Source organism: Planococcus citri, chromosome 2 (assembly GCF_950023065.1).
Source record: "Planococcus citri chromosome 2, ihPlaCitr1.1, whole genome shotgun sequence".
NCBI classification, from domain to species: domain Eukaryota; kingdom Metazoa; phylum Arthropoda; class Insecta; order Hemiptera; family Pseudococcidae; genus Planococcus; species Planococcus citri.
Genome location: NC_088678.1, coordinates 80430444 through 80453654, shown reverse-complemented (window position 1 = coordinate 80453654; position 23211 = coordinate 80430444). Strand labels below are relative to the sequence as shown.

The following is a 23211-nucleotide window of genomic DNA, read 5'->3' as shown; positions in this document are numbered from 1 at the left end:
TTTTTCAAAACTTTTTGAACTTTTGACCAAAACCTGCACATCTACGGGTCAAAAGTTTTTTTTTGAGACATCATCGAACAAAATTGGTTCGGCGGTTCTTCCAAACGAACGATCACAAAAAAAACACCTTGCTATTAATATATAGATATTGAGCTTTTTTTGAGTTTTAAAGCACAAATTTTTTGTGAACTTTTTTCTTCAACATTTGACTTTTTTAGATGCTCTTTCAAGGTATAATATACGTACTACTGTGAATACATGAACATGACATATGCTACATATAGGCTAAAATCAATTATTGAGCTTTTTTGAGCTTTATGGCACAACTTTTTTGTAAACTTTTTTTTTGACATTGGACTTCTTTTGATGCTCTTTCAAGGTATAATATACGTACTTCTCTGTATACCTCAAGTTGGCTACGTATAGACAAAAATCAATTATTGAGCTTTTTTGAGCTTTAAGGCACAACTTTTTTGTGAACGTTTTTCTTCAACATTTGACTTTTTTAGATGCTCTTTCAAGGTATAATATACGTACTACTGTGTATAAGTCGAATGCGCTACGTATGGACAAAAATCAATTATTGAGCTTTTTTGAGCTTTACGGCGCAACTTTTTGAACTTTTGATTAAAACCTGCACATCTACGGGTCAAAAGCTTTTTTTTGAGACTTCGTCGATCAAAATCGGTTCAGCCGTTCCTGAGATCTCGCTGTCACAAGAATCCGGTCATAATTTTAATATATAGATAACTTTAAATTTTGAATAGGGAAATTGTTTCCCTTTTTTGGAACATTAAAACCTTTTATTCTTGGACACAATTTCAATACTCAGCACCCAAAAGCAATCATTCACTTTATTCTTTAAAAATTATGAATTAAGTATTTCAATGTGGGAGAATTACAAAAAATCAAAAATAAGGAAAGCTCCTTTGTTTTTTAGGTATAGATGGTGCAATATCAATTAAAATTTCATTTAGAAGTACAAACATACTAAAAACTTGATTATATATCCGTAGTTTATATTTTGTAAAATCATCATACTTGGAATTTTCTAAGTCCAGAGTGCTGAAAAGTGCTGAAAAGTGCATATAAATCCTTAAAACACCTAATCTTTCAACTTGCCCAGTAGCCTAGTAGGTTAGATAGGTGACTACAAAGCGAGAGGTCCCAGGTTCAAGTCTCACCCCAGGTGGAAATTTTTTTTGGTTTTCAAAATTTTTGGGGGTCGAATTCTTTGACCTAGAAGGGTCTACTATAAGAAACAATGACTGTATTGCCATAAAATATATGTTTTAATTGATTTTCAGTTCAAAATATGTACATCCTGCAGCAACTACAACTACCACTACCACTGGTTATTAGTGTAGTGGTAGTGGTAGTGGTGTCGAAAATACCACTGGTACTTTTTACCAGTGGTGATGACTGGTTTTTTTTCATACGGGTAGTCATTGTGGTGCCCGTTTTAAGTATACATAGTCATTGTGGTGCCCGGTTTTGGGCTTGTGGTGCCCAAATTGGGCACCACAAGGTCTTTTTATATAGAACGATGCAGAATCGAGTGAAATGCACTCTAAGGTGAAAAAAAAAATTTTTGAGGCGGGCACCAGAAGTACCAAGTTTATGTATCGGGCACCACTATGACTAACTATGATGAAAAATCCAAACTGCATTAAAACACCTTTATCATATGTATATATGTGATCCTCTATGTACGCGGGCACCACAATTACCATAAAAGACCCGGGCACCACAAGGTACTAGGTACGTATATTCATATATATAAACTTATCTCGTTTTGCGCCATATGTCTTATCGTGATCAGCACACTTCAAAACGTCAAGAAAACCCACCCCCACCCAAATCCTCAACCATCATGACAAATACAATACCTTACTTTTCCGTTTCACGGCAAAGTCGGTAAAATTACTAAATAGCAGTGGCACCCAGAGGATAGAAATGTGCTACTGCGGAATCTTGAGGGTCCCAAAAAATTTTCAGGATGACCCCCATTTTTTTCAGAAAAAACCTAATGATTGCCATGAGTTATGTGAAATTTTTTATGGGCCAGTTCTTTTCACCTCTAATGATAAAAAAACAAATCCAAAGACAATTTTGTAACGCTCTTCCTACTGTTAATGAGCTATTTCTGTGGAGAAGAAAAACTTTTGAGGCTTTTTTAAAGAAATCTTGGGGAAACGAATGTCTACTACCTTACAATAATGTTGATCCATCATTATTTTAAAAACATTTTTAAAAATTTGAAGAGCTGAAGAGCTAAAAACCAGCTTATTTTTGATCTACATATTAAAGGAGTTTATCCAAATTTCAGCTGATTTTCAGACAGTCACACTGTCACACACAGTACGTTTTTTTAACCAACCTTTTTTTAAATGATTGATTGGTGGAGAATACTGGTTGAAAAAAACGTCCTTGATGTGCTTGCCTGAAAATCAAATTAAATGTGGGCAAACTTGTTGAATAGACCCGAAAATGGACCACAATTTTTAGCTGCCCAAATTGATTTCCACATATGTAGGTACCTATTTCATATGAGAAATTTTGAAATTATATTTTTGGGGGGAAAAAATCGCGCTAGAAGTTCCAGAATGGCTAAATGGCTAGAAATTACAAAAGTTAGTTCATGGGAGTTGATTTTAGTTTCAGGGCTCCAAGGGGAGGGGGTAAGACTGAAATATTTTCAACTTTTTTCGCCAGATTTTCTCAACTTCTTTCGCCAGATTTTCTAAACTTTTTACCCCAGGTACCCCCCCCCCCTTCCACGGATTTTTCAAGCCATTTAGCCAGGAGTTGGAAGCAAAAATGTTGAATACTTAATTTAAATTTATCAAATACGATGCTACCTAGAATCACAACAAATTTGAATTGTTCCATTGCATGGTTTGTGTAATAAGATCAAAAATCAAAAATTCGCACCTTTTTTCTTTTTAGGTACATATCTTTTGTGGATTTTCTTCGGCTTTTTGTCTGTGAAAACAAAATTTAAAAAGAGGACAGAACATAATTTTTGGAAAATTTTCAATTTTTCCCGAGCGAAGTGAGGGTAAAAGATTTACTAAGAAAACTCACAATTTGTGAAGTACCTATCAAATAATGATTTTCAATATAAAAGTTTTGGAGAGGCATAATATGGTCCCAGAAGAACAAATAGGATCCAAAATCATATACCATTGGTTAGTACCCCCATTGTGATCAACATAATATCCAAATTTCAGCTTCCTAAGTCATCCCCACTCCGTTTGAGGTGGAAAAAACCTCATGTTACCTATATTTTTGACCCTCCCCACCCCTCCTATTGACCTAAAGGGTCTAAATTTTTACAGCATCTACAACGAGAGGATGTACCCAGTGTCTTTTGCAGGTTTCAACCTTTCAACCTCATTTTACCTCTTTCCAGAGTCAAGAAGTGAATTTTTGGAATATTTTACATGTTTTTGACTTTTAGGAAAGCCTTCAGTCCCTTCAAATTGACCTGAAGGGTTAAAATGTTTACATACAATGAACTGGTGTAAATGTTTAAAAAAGTCTTTTGTCAGTTTCAACCTTTCTATCTCATTTATTTTGATCACTTAAATCGATTTTTTTTGCTTCAGTGCTTTTTCTTTTATAAGGATGGTGCTGCGATTGGCACCAGCTAGGGGCTCCAGGGGTTTTCAAAGTTGTGAATAAAAAAATGATTTTAGGAACCACTAGATACGTATTATTTTCAAAAAAAATTTCAGCATAAAATTTCTGTTTGGTCCCGATAAACGTTATAGGAGAAGATTTTTCTATTTTCGACCCTGTGGGGCGGAAATTTATTTTTGGAAAATTTTGGAACCACCATTTTGAACTTACACCCATTTGAGCACCGCTGAAAATATTTTTACAGTTTATTAGTATCTGAAAGACCACCATCTTATCAAATTTTGAGCTCAATAAAATTTGGCGCTGGAACTCAAAAATCCAATTTTCCGATTATTGATATCTTGAGAACCCCTGGAAAACTGGAAATCTGCGATTTGCGCCAAACGTAAGACAAAAAATGGATAAACCATCTCATTTAAACATTAGGGAAGTAATAGCCATGAAGAAACATAAAACTAATTTACTAAATAATGACTTAAAACCCTTAGAAAATATCCTACTTTCTGTTATTAAAACTAAACTTGAAGACATGACTCCTACCACATCCTCACCTACAACCACACCCTTATTCTGCCACACCCCTGCAGTGTTGGAAAAAAAAACGTTTTTTTTTTAAAAAGACAAAACAAACAGTTTTTTTTTTGTTTAAAACGTTTTTTTGTTTAAAACAGAGTTTTAAACTGCTGGATTCTCATTTGTTTTAAACGTGTTTTAAACATGTTTAAAATGTGTTTTAAACATGTTTAAAATGTGTTTTAAACATGTTTAAAATGTGTTTTAAACACGTTTTTAACACAAATTCATTTGTTTTGGATTCAGTTTTTCAAATTATACGTTATCTAGTCATCAACTTTTAAGATGTGACGTCATAAAATAGCTATAAGGCTCAAGAAATATTGAAAAATTGAAATCAAAACACAAAATTTGCCTTTAAAAAAAAGTACAGGAAGAAGAATGAAAATCTAAAAATTCAGTTCCTTCAATTTCACAACTTTTTCAACGAGAAATTGAAAAAAAAACGTGTTTTTTTTAGGAAATCGGAGTTGAAAAAAAAACTTGTTTAAAACAAAAAAAAACATTTTAAACAGAATTTTGTTTTAAACACTGTCTGTTTTTTTCTCGACGTTTAAAACACTGTTTTAAACGTTTTAAACATATGGTGCTGTTTTAAACTGACAACACTGCACCCCTGACCACATCTTTTTTTTTTGGAACGCAATCCTATCAGGGTGCGCCGAATTTTTAGAGTAATATTGGGATACAATACGGGCGGCCCCCACCATCTCAACATGCCACAAGGCTTTTATGAGGGGCAAGGGCGGCGGGCTGGGGAACTAAATCTACATTACATTAACTTCAAAAAAAAAAAAAAAAAAAATTGAAACAGAAGAAAATATACACAATATTAAGGATACATTAAGGTCCACTATTACAACAGCCGATTAAATTTAAACGGCCCGTCAACGCTCAGTTGCGCATAAATTTTGAATCAAAATTTATGCGCAACCGAGCGTTGACGGACTGTTCAACTTTAATCGGCTGTTGCAATAGTGGACCTAACAGTAAGTGAGATAGTACATGTTATAGTTACACCCCTACTAACACTGCTTCGCAACACTTTGGTGCTACAGGGCCCAGTAAGTGCGTCAAAACAGCGTACAAAAATACTAATACATAAGTACATTCAAACTTTAAGCTCCTCACTTTAGGCACCCCTAAAAAATGAGAAAACTTAACTAATACTAGAAAACTTTAGTTAAAGCTACAGAGCTTATTCGGAATGGAAGAAGGTTGAAATTTTGTGTATGGGTTCTTCAAACATGAGCAGAATTTCCTTTCCTATTCGCATTTTGGAACTTGTTGCCTGTGAGCACTTTGTAAGCCTACATTTAATCGTTTTTCTTCTTGATGACTACTGCTGTGTCAATGTCTTGTTTTGGGTTATCTTTATCATCCCAGCCCCAAACTGGATGGCTACCGTCACCTGCTCTGTTGACACGTTTCTTGATCATTTCAGCGGATGTGGTTTTACCGACTTTTCTTAAGAAAAGTGGAGTACTGTATTTGTTGCGATGGTGGAAGTTGGGTTAGGGAGTGACTTTTCTTTACGTTTTGAGGGTCTGGAATCATGATAGGACTATTCCCGAAAATTCAGGTTTCCTTATATAAGGTTTATATATACATAGCAGCAAAATCCCAACCCCTAAAGAGTGGTGGTATATGCACAATGCGCGAGAATTGCTATGTACAAATACAGAGCTAATAAATAATTTTCTTAAACCCTGTCTTTGATCATAAATGTCATCACGACGCAAGCCTCGAGATCATTGATTTATTGACCTGTCACAGGGGGTGGATGCCGCCCAGGGCTGCATACTGATATAAGTACTAAAATACCAATACCGGCAATACCGGCAAATTTTGAAAAAATTTACGAGTACCGTCTTACCAATACTGATTAGCAGCCAGATGAATTACCAATTTACAAAATACCAATAAAGTTTTTGAAACGGTATTAATACCAAAATACCAATACTGAAATAATTTTCAATGGTATATTTTGGTATTGGTATTTTGTGGTATTTTGAATTTTTTGATTTTATAAATAAAATAACTAATGAATTACTCATATTGAAAAGCTTGTAAGTGATAATGATGAACCTTGAACTTGCAAATTGAGGTGGTTAAATAATTGGAAAAACTTTGTTAAATCTGGCCTAAAAACACACTTTTTACTCGGTATTATATTGGTACAATACCAATACAAATACCAATACCAGATACCGAAAAAAAATCCACAACATAATAAAATACCAATACCAAAATACAAAAAATTGATATCTGTATTGGAAAATACCAAAATACCAATACCATTTTGGGAACTGTATGCTAAATACCAATACCTGGTACCAATACCGTTTATGTTTATCGGTATGCAGCCCTGAGTCAAGGATGTTAGAATGACAGATTTATGAGATCTCTATTTAGCAACGTATGTGGCGGCAGGCAGTTTCCATTGTCAAATTATTTACTTAATAGGTATAGGTAAATCTCTCAGTACACCACTGTTTTCAGAGCAGTATTGTTACACTTTACGGGCGACTTGCATTAGTATGGCATTGTCACGAGTTTATCAGTAAAACTACAATAATATCAACAATACCTATACGCATACATATAAAAATACGGTGAATCTTTGTAACATTTTTGAGATATAAGGATGAAGTACCCCTATTCCACCCAGTGCCTAATCCCTACCACCATGTATATCTCGTCTGTTATTACCGCTACCTATTGAAAAGTGATATAAATGTGTTCCTCTATCACAGACAATAAATTTGAGACATTACCAGCCACCAGGGCTGTTCACCGACAAACATAAACGGTATTGGTACCATTATTGGTATTTTGCATACAGTACCCAAGATGGTATTGGTATTTCGGTATTTTCCAATACAGATGTTATTTTGGTATTGGTATTTTGGTATTTTGTGGATTTTTTTTTCGGTATCTGGTATTGGTATTGGTATATGGTATTGTACCAATATAATACCGAAATGAAAAGTGTGTTTATCGGCCAAAATTGACCATATCACCTACCTAGGTTCAATACTTGAGGAAGTTAAGGATGAAAATTCAATACACAATAATAAAGAAATCAAAAACTTCAAAACTTTATAAATTTTTTTGGGACTTACAATTTTTTTTATTTTTAAACACCTCAATTTTAGAGTTATATTACAAGTTTTTCAATATGAAAATTCAAAATAAGTACCAAAATAATACCATTGAAAATTATTTCGGTATTGGTATTTTGGTATTAATACTGTTTCAACAAGTTTATTGGTATTTTGAAAATTGGTACTTTGTCTGTCTGCTAATTGGTATTGGTAAAACGGTATTCGTAAATTTTTTCAAAATTTGCCAGTATTGCCGGTATTGGTATTGGTATTTAAATATCGGTATACAGCCCTGCCAGCCACTGTAAAGCCAAAACTCGTGAAATAAATTGAATTTGAAGAAGTTTGACATAGTGCAGATTGGCCCCACTGCTGAAGGTAGTGCATATTTTACTGACCCCTTATATTGAAAATATTGAGAACGTGTGAAATTATTAAGAAGTGTAAAAATCTCACATTCTTCTGTACTTTACGTACATGACGTCAGGTCGTTGTCCGAACCCTCCTTATATTATTAAAGGGTTCGCGACAAGGAAATTGGAAACCACCAATTGAATGCATTAAAGATATAGGTGGTAAGGTAAAGTCGCCTAATATCACCCAGTGTCCTAAATGCAGGGCTTGAAAACCGGATAGATATCACTCCTGGTTTTGGTTTTGGTTTTATGTTTTTTGAAAAAATAAAGGTTTCGGTTTTGGTTTTGGTTTAGGTTTTTTAAAATAATATCTCTCTCGTTCCGGTTTTGCTTAATGGGTTTTATTTCAAAGGAAACGGTTTTGGTTTCGGTTTTGGTTTTGGTTTTTTCCTTTTTTCTTCATTTTTTAGAGGGAAGAAGGCCAAGAAAGTGATCACTTTTTCAAATACATTGTGTATGTGCCTAGAAAATGGCACTTTGGCAGTGCCAAATTTGTCAAATTTTTTAGTTTTCAAGTCTTTTCACCTTCAGCATCAGTTTTTACTCAATTTTGACCAAAAATTGTAGCATAGGTCAAGTTAGTTGCCTGAATTTATTTAGGTAGACTAACCTATCTACATAATTTTCTTTGATCTTGGGCTTAAGTGATGAGAGTGGGGAAAAGTTGAACTTACGGACGTTAGGTAAGTCCTACCTAACGTGGTAGGTACCAATAGTAATTCGAAGGCTGATTAGTACGTACGTTTTGTAGTGTTACGCGATCGCGTTATAATTAATCCTTTTCTTTTTCTCTTTTTTATTTTTGAATAATGTTTCGAGTATGAATAAAATGACTTAATTTCGAGTGTTAATTATATTTGAATTTTCGATAATGATTTCGCGTTTATTACGATTGAATCGAGTATAATTATGGAAGAGTAAACCTGTGTCACGTAAGCCAGTAATGGCGGTGCTTAGGCACACGCCTAGATAATGATGTGAATGTAGGGTAAATTCTTCTTAGATAGGGCTACTATATAGTCATGGAAAATGACTTGGTCTTAGTTTAATAAATCGAAATTGTCAAGGTAATGTCAGGTTTTAGAAACTAATAATTAAATATATCAGGTATGATATTTTATTAGCTCTTAGAAATTTAGATAATCGAGTAAACGATTCAATTTCATAATGTGTCTAACATAGTAATTATTCATTCGAATAAAATTTAATGATCGAATAAATACTTATCACCTAAAAGAGGTTACGATCTCAACTTATGCTTTTGGAACTTTGATAGGTATTTACCTATTTGTATATAGTCCCTTTTGTCTAACCTTTTTGCATGATAGGAAATAAATTACTCTCATGTTTAGACATTTTAATTATCTGGAGTATAGGCAGGTTCCTCCGTGTTACTTTCCTGTAAAATTACCCACTTATCCTATTTAGTTATACCAGTCTAACTCCTTACCTACCTATTTGGACACGTCAAGCTTTCCCCAAAAAATGATCCCTTCTTAAAATTGTTTAATCCTATACTACAAAATGCAGTATTAATTAGGCTATTTACCTGAAAAATTCCAAAACCAAAACCAATTCAGTTTTCAATCGGTTACGCTCTCGGTTTCGGTTTTGAATTTTTTAAATAACACTCCCGGTTTCGGTTTTGAATTTTTTAAATAACACTCCCGGTTTCGGTTTTGGTTTTAGTTGTGGGAAAATAACGCTCCTGGTTTCGGTTTTGGTTTCGGTTTTGAGCAATTTTAATCGGTTTTTGGGGGTTTTGGTTTTGGTTTCGGTTTGCAAGCCCTGCCTAAATGTGCCCACCAGGGATGTGCCTTTACCGTAAAGTATTATTTTTTACATAGTTTACTTTACATGTAAAGTAAAATGTAATGTAAATTGAATATGTAAAGTAAAAGTAAAGTAAACTATTCTTTGTTTTTTTCGTTAGAAAATCAAAATTTGGATCAATTTCTTTTCGTTTTCGCGTTTTCAACTTTTTTCTTTGCTTTGTTTCGGTTCTAATGATGGCATAATTACCTATTTTGTGTGATTATTGTATTTTAACTCTAAATCGAGTGTCAGTGGGTCAAAAGCGAAATCTGGCATTCAAAACCCTAGGGTTTTGTACTTTGTTTACATTATTTTTTACCAAATTTTCATTTGTTTGGTATTTTTTGCAAATTCATTTCATTTTTCATTGATTATGAACACAGACACATTCAAAATGTGTTTTTAGGAACTCAAAACGTCAAAACAGTACAAAAACTGACCAAAAACACGAAAATTTACAAAGTTTACCTTTTAGTTTACTTTACAGTAAAATAAAAATATTTTACTTTGCAATTTTACATTACATTTTACTGTAAACTATGTAAAATATTTAGTTTACAGCCAACCCTGGTGCCCGCCTATATTTCTCGGATATTCATGATGCGAAACTGGTGGTGAAAAGCCTTACTACTACCTTAGGTGGGTACCTACTCATCTATATTCATTCGGTAGTGATATTGCATCATGCCAAAAAATCCTGAGAAAAAAATAAAAATTGCTGGTTTCCAAAATTTTTTCCACATTTTTTGTTTTTACTGGGAAAAATATTGAATGTGGTGTACTGATTAATTTTTTTATATCAATCAGAAGAGAATCGATGACACTTTCGAAAGATTTAATTGCGGATTTGATCGAAGTAAGTGTTCATATAATTTTTTTTCAATTTTTGGAAAGTTGACAAATTCCCAATATTGCCTACCCCATGTCCTAATATCGCCCACCTGATTTTTGCAGTGATATTGTGGAAATTTTTTGTGGGTTGATTTTGTGATCACTCGTGCTCAGAGATTTTCGGGTGTGTTTGGGAAAATTCAGGTGTGTGAATGCGTGCTCAGATATGTTCAGGTGTGTTTGGGAAAATTCAGGGGCGTGAACGAGTGCTCAGAGATGTTCGGGTGTGTTTGGGAAAATTCAGGTGTGTACGGCTCCTTTTCATCATTTCATTCATGCTAGCTATCCTGTAGGAGTCGTGTGTAATGGTAGAAGGTGTGCATCTAAGAGAGCTGCACCTCCTGACACATTTCATTTCGTCTTTTACTTTAGAATGAAACACAAAATCAAATAATATAAAATAATTAGTTACCTATACGTAAATTTTACCTTGATTTTCACAAACACGCCAACTTTGAAAACACACGAGAGACGAAATTAGCTACAAAATGATCCATAACTGAAGCCAATTAATTGAAATGATGCATTTCTTAATTGGATTGATATCGATGATTTGAAGTTGAAACACGTTTTTTGCTAATCGTAGAACCATCTTGGCCCATTTTGAAAATTAAATCTTCAATGTCAAAATAGAAAGGCGACATTACGTGCATCAAATCTTCCGATAACCCTGCAGATTCGGCTACAGCCCTACAGGTGGTATCTTCAAATCTCGCAAAATTTGTTATTTAATAGGTGTGTACCTTACCCGATGGCCGATATTAATCTACATGCTATATTATCGGTAATAAATTGTGTTTTGTCACTATATAATGTACATACATACACTTGTGCAGAAGTACATATTTCGATTGCGTAACTATGATTTCGTTATGAACCAAATTTGAAAACGCTGTCTATCCTCGCTTGTATGAACTCGGTTTATTTATCGATGGGATATCTCCCTATATTACGATACTCTGAAGATTGGTAAAATGATTGCTTCGAGGCTCAATATCGTGAATTTTTTTTTCGGTCGCTACAAAATTACTTTAAAAAATAGGTAAGGGTAAGGTGCCCTAATATCGACCACCAGCCGATTTTGGCCCCAAATGGCTAGACTTCCGCGGAAAAAATATTTCCTAGTGTATTTTTCACAGACAAATCGATTGAGACCAAAATCAAAGCTCTAAAACCAAAATTTGCAAAGGTATTCACAAAAAACGTTTTCGAGAAGTCAAAAAAAGTTGAGAGTGTATTTTCAATTCTTCATTAAATTTTAGCAGTCATATGTAATTAAATGCTGTAAATTGCAATTAAGAAAGAAGATTCCATATTTTGAAGACGCTTCATCGATTTGGAAAACAATTTCGTGCAGGTATTCGTGAACTTTTTTCAAACTTTTTTTTAGAGTCTCCTAAATCCGACCACCACCGCGCCGCTTATCATTATGCAAACATTTTTTTTTATTTGCCTTTATCCATCAGTTATGCCGAGAGAACCTAAAACTCGGCAAAAATGATCCCTTTCTGTGGGTGGCGTTATTCAAACGACCAAAATGACCAAATCTGGATCAAGTGTACGAAGTGCTTTTCCTGGACTTACGAGGTCTGCGATACCGCTGTTGAGGAGGCCTCAAATAAAAAAAAATACGTGTGCTCATATTGTTAAAATTAATATTATTCTTTGTGGTAAATTGCTTTAATTAATTTAAACTCGTTTAATCAATTAAAATCATTTTTTTTTTTTTTCATAATCACATAGTCCTTTTTATCCATTTTATAGGTGGTCGATATTAGGAGCACTTTTTTTCAGTATCTAAATTTCGCACTTTTTAGAAAATTGATCGGCAAACATCGAACGAAAAAAAATTGCGGGTTCAAATTTTGGGGGGTAAAACTAGAATAATTGACGGTCATTTTGAGCCATCAATAGGCTTTCTACATAAATTTGGGGCTGAGTAAATTGAAAAATCAAAATGGTGGTCGATATTCGGGTACCTTACCCTTACCTACGGTTTTGTGTTCAATTGAGGAGCTGAGAATCAAAACTCACATTTGCCCAAAAAAAAAAAAGAAAAACCGTTTTATGGCAGATTTGGATACCGTTTTACACTCTATAATGTGACATATTCGGTTTTTTTGGATCAAAGTCATTTTGGTGTGAAATTCACTTTCAAAACCAAGGATTAGAATCAAAACTTAGTTTTGTTTGCAAAATTCCATAAGGAAAAGTTTGATAACAAGCTGAATTTTGGTACGCGGGGGTTTTTTGATACGCTGAACACGAATTTGGGGTGTCCAGGTGAATCCGGTGTACGCTTCCCCCTTTTTTGTGGACCTTAAGCCCCCAAATTTATTTTTTTGCGTTTAAGTCCGAAAATATGCAATTTTATGCAAAATGCTTCTCATCGATCTCGTTTCACTATTCCACGTCGAATGAAGAGTCAGCGAAGTTTCCCACCCCAAAGAGGGTTGACCTATAGTCACTCAAAGTAGGGGTGCACAGTGGACTGTGAGCACCCTCAAAACGGGCGTAATTCAAAAACATACAACGAACCCTAAAAAAATGGTACAATGGTATCCTCCTTCATGTTTTTTGGGTCGCAGAATACGAATTTGACAATATTTTTTTTTGTAGGTGTGGGAGATGAGGGGGTGAGGGGGACGAGAAATTCAAAATTTGACTATAATGATGTGTGATATGTCGAAATGTATGTTTTTGAGGGTGTAGATCACGAATTTGACAATATTTTTTTCGTAGGGGTTATTGGTGGGGGATGAAGGGGGTGAAAAATTCAAAATTTGACCATAATGATGTGTGATATGTCGAAATGTATGTTTTTGAGGGCGTAGATCATGAATTTGACAATATTTTTTTCCGTAGGGGCGAATTGTGGGGATGAAGGGGGTGAAAACGGTGAACAATTCACAATTTGACTATAATGATGTGTGATACGTCGAAATGTACCAAGTATGAATAATTCAACTGAAAGTGAGCAATTTTCATCAATTTACTCGATTTTAGTTGTTATAAAGTCATTATAGAGGTTTAATTTACATTAAAACTCCGTTTTTTGCCTACTCTGCTACATAAATAGCAATAGAACAAATTTTTGCACGTAGATGCACGGGAAATCCCAGGGGCTAATACTTAAGATAGTGTATTTCAAGATGTCATTTGCCATTTTTGCCCCCGAATGCCCCCGCGACCACAACAGTCAATTACAGTGAAAAATCATGGTGAATTTTGTTTAAATGTTACAAATTTTTTCTTCCAGGGACTTTGACGGCTCTCCAATAGAAAATTCTCCATCCCCCACCCTTCACTTTTTCTACACTGTTATGGGAAGGATTGCCCTACACACTCTGCTAGTGATTCGTATCAGTATTTCATAGACGATGTCTCGAAAATACGTACACTAGCGATGTGTACCTTAGTACACATATTTTACTCCCTTATACTAGAAGTTTTGGTAATGTGTTAAATTCTCTAAAAAATAGGTATTCTCACCTACACATACACTCGTTGTGTATGTGTAGTGTAAAACAATGTAAAAAATAGGAGAACATTATTTTAAACATAGGGGAATATTATTTCTAATCTGACAGCTCGCGCTCCCACCTAAAGAGGGTGGTCTCAGGTACCTTTCTTCACCCTGTCTACAACCCTTATTATAAATACGAATGCACGAGTGCATAAAATCGCTAATGTTCTTACGATTTCTAGATAGTTGGTTCTTAGTCACTGCCTGGGGGTATGGCGAGCTTGCTCGTTATACCTAAATATATGATCGCATGAGCATCTTGCTCATGTCATCGCATTTTTGTCTGTACCACTTTCGGCGTGGAGATTTAACCATGACAAGAGCTAATTAAATTATCTCTTATTGGTTTTTAACACTGATCATCTCACTTCAGGAGTGATCTGCTAAATTATACGTGATCTAAATAACTCGTGAATTTCTAAATAAATAACTCGTGATTTTCTTAATAAATAAAACTAAATAAATAATCTTCATCTGAATTTCTCTGCTAAACAAAACTTAATCGAAATATCACTGCTAAACGAAACGTAGACCTTTTTTCATTTAAATATCTATAAATTCCGATTCTGTCGCCGCCTCTAGTATTAGGGAGTGCAAAGGAGAGACAGTAATATTGCATTGTTATGTAAGTATTTTACAATTTATTCCCTGGGCTGCGTTCGCCCATCCAGACAAATGTTGCTTTTAACGTAATTATTTTTAATAAGTGTAAAATTGTAACTTTATCGCATTTTTACGAAGTGTAAATATTTTTGTTCATCCCTAAGAAACTCGCGTCGCGTGTTTAATAACTCGTTGAAAAATCCATCTGTCTCTACTTACGAGCATATACTCGTAAATATGCATAGGTTATAACATTTGTGTGTAAATAAATCTAGACTTGAACTATTTTCTAATAAAAACATCATCGAAAGGTGTAGAGCTGTGTTTTTATTTAAAATGGTATCAAGAAATATCGTTATAAAAGGTTTGAATGATTGAACTCTCCCAAATTGAGCTAGTCTGGGAAACAAGGCAAATATTCCCCACGTAAGGAATATTTCTCGCCGCGTTCACATAGTGTTGATTCTTACCATCTTTCACCAACTAATCATTCTCAATCATTTTATATCAACACTTTCAAAAACATACATTTTGACATATCACACATCATTATGGTCAAATTTTGAATTTTTCACCGTTTTCACCACCTTCATTCCCCCACAATTCACCCCTAAGAAAAAAATATTGTCAAATTCGTGATCTACACCTTCAAAAACATACATTTCGACATATCACACATCATTATGGTCAAATTTTGAATGTTTCACCCTCTTCATCCCCCACCATTAACCCTTACGAAAAAAATATTGTGAAATTCGCGATCTACAACCTCGAAAACATACATTTCGACATATCACACATCATTATAGTCAAATTTTGAATTTTCAACCATTTTCACCCCTCAGCCCCCACCATTGACCCCTACGAAAAAAATATTGTCAAATTCGTGATCTACACCCTCAAAAACATACATTTCAACATATCACACATCATTTTGGTCAAATTTTGAATTTTTCACCGTTTTCACCCAATTCATCCCCCATAATTCACCCCTACGAAAAAAATATTGTCAAATTCGTGATCTACACCCTCAAAAACATACATTTCGACATATCACACATCATTATAGTCAAATTTTGAATTTCTCGCCCCCGCACCCCCTCATCCACCACCCCTACAAAAAAAAATATTTTCAAATTCATATTCTGCGATCCAAAAAACATAAATTTTGCATAAAATTGCATATTTTCGGACTTAAACGCAAAAAAATAAATTTGGGGGCTTAAGGTCCACAAAAAAGGGGGAAGCGTACACCGGTGACCGGATTCACCTGGACACTCCAAATTCGTGTTCAGCGTATCAAAAAACCCCCGAGTACCAAAATTCAGCTTGTTATCAAACTTTTCCCTATCGTCGTAATTAAAACAGTGAAAAAAAATTTGATCGCAAATCTAGGAGTCAAAACTCACATTTGCCATTCTTTGTCTGGATATTAAAGCAGAAGGGAGCTTGGTGGAAATCATCCAACACACGGAATCGTGTGCTAGTGAGTCATTAAGGGCCGATTCCGCATACTTTATTGCATAAGCAGCAGGCAGAATCCTTGACTAAGATTCACACGTTGCAAGTTTACTTAATTCAAGTACATACATTCACTTTTAAGTACTTGATCATCTCTGATCAAATAAATTTACTTGTATTTATTATTTTTCATCGTGAAATAGAATGGATAATCTGTCAATTAATTAAAAAATCAAGTTACTTGCGGTAGTTTGAATTGAATAAACTAGCAGCGTGTAAACCTTGCTTATCAGCATGCATCTTCAGATCTGGAGATCTACTGAACAGAATTAGATGAAATTTGAAATATATATGCTTTGAAACAATTAAAAGAGAATGTCGGAAGCGATTTTCATTTGATTGAGTATTTTTTGCAGAATTTGAAATTGAAAATGAACGAAATTTGAACACTTTTCAATCATTGATAATTCCAAAACTATTCAAGTAATTAAAAATCCCATCCGACATTTTTTCTAATTGCTTCATAGTATCTATATTTCAAATTTCATCGATTTTCGTCGGATAGATCTCGAGATCTCAACACTCGAAAATCAGGCGGGCCGGGTATGCAATCGTGTATGCGGAATCGGCCCTTAAATGATTCATTTTGGCATTATAAGTTTTTTCAACTGGCAACACTACTAACTCAGTTTTTCGCGTTTTTCTCAAAATCGTTTATGGTGGCAAATGTGAGATTTGATTCTCAGCTCCTCAATTAGATGATATGTACTAATATCTTCAATTCAAGTTTCCAAACAAAACTTACAAAATCATAATCAGAAATTGTATAATTTGAAAATAACTAGGTACATTTTTTTCACAATTAATCGAATCAATTTTGCAAAGCATCCAGATTTTATTAAGTAATTGCACGATTTCTTGAATTAGGTAAGTTGAATAAAAATATGTATAAGATTGAAAACAGTAAGTGAGTATGGTAATAGATCTATTTTATATGATATCTGATCGCTGAGATTTCTCATTTTAAAATTGCAAGATCGAAGAATAACTCGGTATTTTTTAAGGATTGTTCCATGGCTTCGTTAAATTCTTTCGGCAAGCTTTTGCCATCCAACGCCTCAAACACGAACTTTTCTACCTCGTCGGCTTGTGCGTGAAAATTGGTTTCTATAGTAGCCATCATTATAGCTCTGAAATGGATAAAAGTGTAGTTATGGTTAGAACATCCTATGTACCTAATCGTTCATCAGTTGAAAGTGCCTAGGTACGATTTATACCTATTGGTAATCAATTTTATAATATGTATAGGTACTCACTGAACAAATCGGTAATATAGCAACCAAGCCCTCTCACATTTATCAGGCATACCTATAACATAAAAAAGATTTCATTTGCGAATTTAAAATTATTAACCGACGACATCGACGTTATTTTGAAATTTCAAGTTCAAGGAACCCAAAAAAACGTTCCTATTTGCATAGGCAATGGCATGCTACACTGCTATAGCCTATATAGGTAACTAATAAGTTAGATACGGTTCATTTTTTTCAGAATTTCGCATAAATCCAGAGATTAAAATCCTAAGAGTATTAAATTGAATCGGTAATTCGGCATAAATTAATATTATACTGGGTACCTTTAATGAAACGGTAAGTTTGGAATAAGAAAATCCGGAGTATTTGCTTGTCGACTTTTAATTCGGGAAGTTTTTCAATCAAGAATGTGTAAATCTGGTTAGGATCCATTTCGCCTTCCTCATCAGTCTGAACATGGGAAAATGAAAATTGTTAAGTATGGGTACAAGGAATTTTTCTCGTACCTACTTGCTATACATGTTTCAAGGCCAATTCAGGAAAATACTCACAAATCCGAGTTTATCCAGATAACAATTCAAATGACACGTCTGAAATGGAATAAATATTGATATGATTTCTTAATCATCGATAATTAATCAATTATACAGGTATATCTATAATTGAGAGTGAATTGGGCATTCTCAATCAGTCTTTGTTTCTTTCTTTTATTTTTTTTTCCAAATAAACAAGTTTCCTTTCAGCACGAAATATTATTTTAAAAATTTTCAATAACAATTTTTTAATTTTTTAAAAAAAAATTGTTTTCTTATTTTTTTCAGCCGGATCTCAAACGTTTAAAATTTTATAGCTAAATTTGCATGTAGGTCTTGAATTTTTTTTTACCAAGTACATGGGTACCTACAATAAGAGTGAAAAAATGTAGATTTTCAAGTGCATACTTACTTCTTCTGAATGCAAATCCATTGGGATTGGTTCTCCTCTAACGACGGCTCTGGCAAATTTTAAATGCATATCTGAAATCGTATAAAGTATAATTTGCATAGTCGTAACTTACAATTTCAGACTTGAAAATTTATTATCATATTTTTATCATAGGTAGGTAACATTCCTTCCACATGAAGCCTTAACAGAAAAAAAATAAAACACGCCCAATAAATAAATTACCTTCAGAGACTGGATAAAGTTCATTACAATATTTGATAGCATCTTCTTCTATCTTTTCTACTTTTTTATGAATTTCAGTCTGTTCTGAATCTAGCTGACCTAGCACAAATACTAAGGCAGAACTGAACACCGCAGCAAAAACTATTGATTTCATGGTGAATTTCTACTTATTCTAAAAAAAAAAATCGACGATCACGTTTAGTAATTTAGAGTCATTGTCGGTGTACCTCTATTGCAAAAAAGTGACTATAGAAATATTTAAATTCATTTTTTTTATATATATATATATAAAATAAAAATGCATAAAAATTAAACTATATTTACCTTTGCAAAAAATACTATTTAAAAAATTTGAAAATAACAGCTGGAATAATTTTTTTCAATTAAATTATAACGTTCAACACAAATATTTGCTCTTATGAATTAAGATACAGCACGACAAGAGACTATCACGATGAGTGTTTTCGCGAAGTAGATTGATTGACCTTAAATAAATGAAGTAGGTAGATCTGAATCTCAACTCTTTCTTCTTCTCTACCTCCCTTTCCTTGTGCAATCAGATAAGCCTACATATTGCCTTTATAGGCACACTTAGGGCCGTAGCTAGCGAGAGAAGGGGAAAGGGAGGCAGCCTGTCCCCACGTGTTAAGTAATGAGTTGGAAAAATGAGCCTTGAGTAGGAAAAATTGCGATTTTTTGATAAATTATAAAACTGATTGATAAGTACCTACATTTTCAATCTCGATTGTTAAACTACAAATTGGGTGTAGTTGGAACAAATCCGCAAAGACACTTCGGTTTTCCATATCTGGATTACTGCATCAGAAACATAATCAAAAACAAAAAAATTTATCTATTCTTGCAAAAAAAAAAAAAAAAAAAAAAATGATAGGTATAATATTTACATCTTGGATTAGGTGTGAATTCGCTACGGAGTATTCTTGCGAATAATTGTACTTTTTTTACTCGATATGAAAAATTACACGAAACTCTTTTAATCTCAGGGCGTTTATTAATTGCTTGTTTAGCGAACGAAACACATAGCTTCTCAAAGTTGTAACGCATAAATTTCTAATAAACAGGATTAGCCAATCATATCACAGCAGCGCTGTCATTTCTAGGAACTTCATACTTTGAGCCTTATCTATTTTAACTATTTAAAGCGAGAAGGAGGTGCCGTTTCAAATTTTCGATAACTTCAGCCCTCGCTTCACTCAGACTTGTTTGTTTTTCTGTTTTTTTTTTTTTTTTTTTTTTTTTTTTCGAAATTTAACTCCATCTGAACATCTGTAAAAATGTCTAAAACAAAAAATAATAAACTACATACCTACGAATTTTCAAAAGTTTTTGCTCCTGAAATTTCTTTTTTAAAAAAACTCATCTATTGAGCCATCAGGAAATTCAGATGAAAGGAAAAATGAGTTCTTTTGTAAGAAAAATTGTCATTTTTAGAAAAAAATAATTTTTTACTTCTCGACGAAATACACATTTTCGAAAGCATTTTTGCCCTCCCTTCGCTCGGATTTCTTTTCTTTTCTATTTGCCACTGGGGATGCTTTCAAGATGTTGTGGAGCTTTCATCAAAGACTTTGTGGAAATTCTAGTTCTCCAGAAAACCCCATTAAAGTTACCCAAATTGACTTTAGCACTGTAAGAGGGTAAAATGACTTAAAGTAATGATTTTAAGGTACTGATCTTAGGAGGGTACCTAATGCTGACATTACTGTCGTGTTGTTTCCTAGAAATATTCCTTAAAGCATTTCTTCTAAACACTTACCAGAATACCTCATATGCTCGGCTAGGGCGTGAGTAGGAAAAGTTGCATTTACACTCTTAACAGATGTTTTCACACACACCATAAATAACAACGAGAAACACAAGAATAGATATTTATAATGTGCATGAGATTAACAACACTTTACATGACTTATCTGTATACATACTTTGATGTAGTCAGAAGGGGTTAACATGTCAAATGGTTCATACAATTACATACTTTGATGTAGTATATGTGTTTACTCAATGCACCTTTCGCACATTGGCGAGGTTTCATTCGTACATTGACGAGGGGGTGGTCATAAGGTATCTCTCAACGGAGATTCCCGTACGTTCGTTGACGTATTCTAACCGTGATGGCGACCAGTAGATCATCAATCCTTCTGGCCTCACTCCGACGACATCGTGAGCGCATCGACCTTAAAATAAGTAACCTAATTAAAACTAAATGAAATAATAACTAACACTTAACACGCGCGAGTAAAAACTTATATACTAAATGACTGCATTAACCGTTTGACTTTGAATAACCTATCCGTTTCGAACCGAACAAGCTACTGACGTTCTGTACTCTCATCGCTTGGCTCCTACGGCTAGCTGACGAGAATACAACGCAGTGCTGCCAACGCGATGCAGTGTTACCATGTGGGCTCGCCCTAAACATACCACGTACGGCATAGTAGTATATCACAGCACATTGCTCAGTACAATTCCTATTGTGAAGCTATAATTTTGTCCTGCGATTCTGTAATAAAAATTTGAAAAATTCTCTGTTCCCCTCTTCTGATGCCGTTCGGCGTGAAAAGCTGAAATTCAATTTATATCCTCTATTTTTCGCATTCATTTTCTCCAGAAATTTCAAATTGCGCTGGAAGGGCTAAAAATGAATTTGAGGAACAATAAAATTGATCACCCAACATTTCAGTGGTTCCCAAAGTTGAATTTTTGTATTTCAAGGTTTTGAAGTCACGCATTCAAACGAGTATTGTCAGTAAATAAATTTTGCAATCAAAAAATTTTTCGGATAAAAAAGTTGCAAAATTTTATGACAATTTCAAAAATGTGTGATTTTTTCCTTAGCATTGGTAGGGGCCGAGGTGAGGGGTTGGAACGTCGAAAAACGTGATCTAACAAAGTTGCATTTAAACCTGAATTTGAATTTCTCACGAGGTTTTACCGTTGAACTGTTCTCTTCATTTGTACTTATGATTGTTCTCGATACACGCAACTACAATCCACCCTCCCTCGCCTCACCCCCTTCGCTTGAGCTTCAATAACTACTAAAAGCGCACTAAACCTGAAATAGCTTCACTTGCGAGGTTATGTTGCTAAAGTGTTGACTCTATAATTAATGAACTTTACATATTTTCCGACGCACGTATCCACAATCAATCCCCACAACCCCACTTAAGCCTCCATAATCACTCAAAGTCCACTTTTGACCCTAAGATTGCATTTCACGCCAGAAATGGTTAAAAAAAAAATACACCAACGGCTACTAGTGATTTGAAAGATATACAATTTTCGCGATATTTCCTCGAAAGGGGACCATTTCCTGACCCCAAAACCACCATTACATTTTTGAGATCGAATTGCAAAACCGATCCAGGGGTTCCCAAAGTTGTGAAAATTGAGTACCTTTTCGTTGTCATCTGTTTTGGCCAATAAATCTTAACCAAAAGGGGATAGAAGCGTGATGACGAAGAAGATAGCGACTTCTAAATAGGTAGGTTAGCGTTTGATCTGATTTTGGTGAACAGTTTTCAGCTATTATTTGTGTTCTTCTTCAACTGTGTAGGTGTCTAAGTTTCGAAAAAGTTTACACTTCAATTTCATTTTCAGGTTTGCGATTCTATGGATAAATGCATAGCTTTGAAGAAATCTATGCCTATGTATCGATCTTGTCATTTTTCAACTTTTATTTCATTTTTCATCTCATTTGTAAGTTCTTGGGGTTGAAACTGTTGAAAAACAAAAAACCGAAAACGAAGAATAAACCAAACATAAATCGGTTGTGTGCAAAACTCAAAACAAAAAATAAAAAATATTTGATCATAACCAATTAACCAAAAACCAAATATAAATTCAAAGAAAACTGTGAGCCTGATATGGTTAGATAGGTAATTATCTAGATGGTGGGAATCGTTGTATTTAATTCCTACTGGAGCGGGATGATAATTATTCCTTATGTGGGGAATAATTACCACTTACCTGGATAGCTCTAGAGATGAAGTGGGGTAGATAATCCTATCCTAACTAATCACGTATGTACTCTAATAATAATAAAACACATTCGTGATGACTACTAAAATGTCTTTATTAAATATTAGTTACATATAAGAAGGTTCGTAGAAAGCAATTACAAACTACACAATTGAACATAATGAAATGATCAGGTGCATTACCTGCCATTACAACCTGGATAAGGAAAGAATTCTAATTAATTACATATTAAGTGAGTACCTAATACATAATTAGCCAGAATGTCACCAATAATTGAGATGAAGTTACAATTATTATGAGTTAACTTGGGTAGGCTACGTCAATATAATATTCCTACTTCAACTAACTTAATTAACTAATGCTAAACTATAATTAATTGAGGGAACCATCAGGCCCAAATAAGTATTTTTCAATACTTACCAAAGACACTGTACATATTACCTATCCAATCGGTGTACTCACTAATTCCAGGTACTTGATAGGTACATAACACACGAGGTTCGATGTAATGCGAGAAATGCCTTTGATGCCTGGGGTGATCAAATGTGCATTCAAAAGAGCCATATTGATTATGTCGAACTAATCAATATGTTCAGGGAAACACTAATTACCACGCTAGAAGTGGGTTAAACACGATAAATGGTACTTGATCTTAAGGACCAAGCACTTTCACATTTTCCGGTGCCGAAGCGAGA

At 34.1% G+C, this 23211-nt stretch overlaps 1 protein-coding gene across 1 annotated transcript; it reads right to left on the bottom strand.

Moving 5' to 3' along the window:
• Nucleotides 1–16912: 16912 nt before the first annotated feature.
• On the bottom strand, nt 16913–18986 carry LOC135834579 (uncharacterized). Its single transcript, XM_065348496.1, has 7 exons — nt 18842–18986; nt 18518–18689; nt 18296–18366; nt 17902–17940; nt 17674–17800; nt 17354–17405; nt 16913–17227 (listed from the first exon to the last, which is right to left on the bottom strand). Exons 2-7 carry the CDS (start codon nt 18669–18671, stop codon nt 17056–17058), a joined length of 615 nt encoding a protein of 204 aa, XP_065204568.1. The 5' UTR covers nt 18672–18689; nt 18842–18986; the 3' UTR covers nt 16913–17055.
• Nucleotides 18987–23211: the final 4225 nt, after the last annotated feature.

What these genes read in the sequence shown, in the direction of transcription:
- LOC135834579 (XM_065348496.1), bottom strand. Translation starts at nt 18,671, where the DNA reads ATGAAATCAATAGTTTTTGCTGCGGTGTTCAGTTCTGCCTTAGTATTT. An exon ending in ACTTTATCCAGTCTCTGAAG is followed by an intron (nt 18,367 to 18,517) that starts GTAATTTATTTA and finishes ATACGATTTCAG; the next exon opens with ATATGCATTTAAAATTTGCC. An exon ending in ATCTGGATAAACTCGGATTT is followed by an intron (nt 17,801 to 17,901) that starts GTGAGTATTTTC and finishes TCCCATGTTCAG; the next exon opens with ACTGATGAGGAAGGCGAAAT.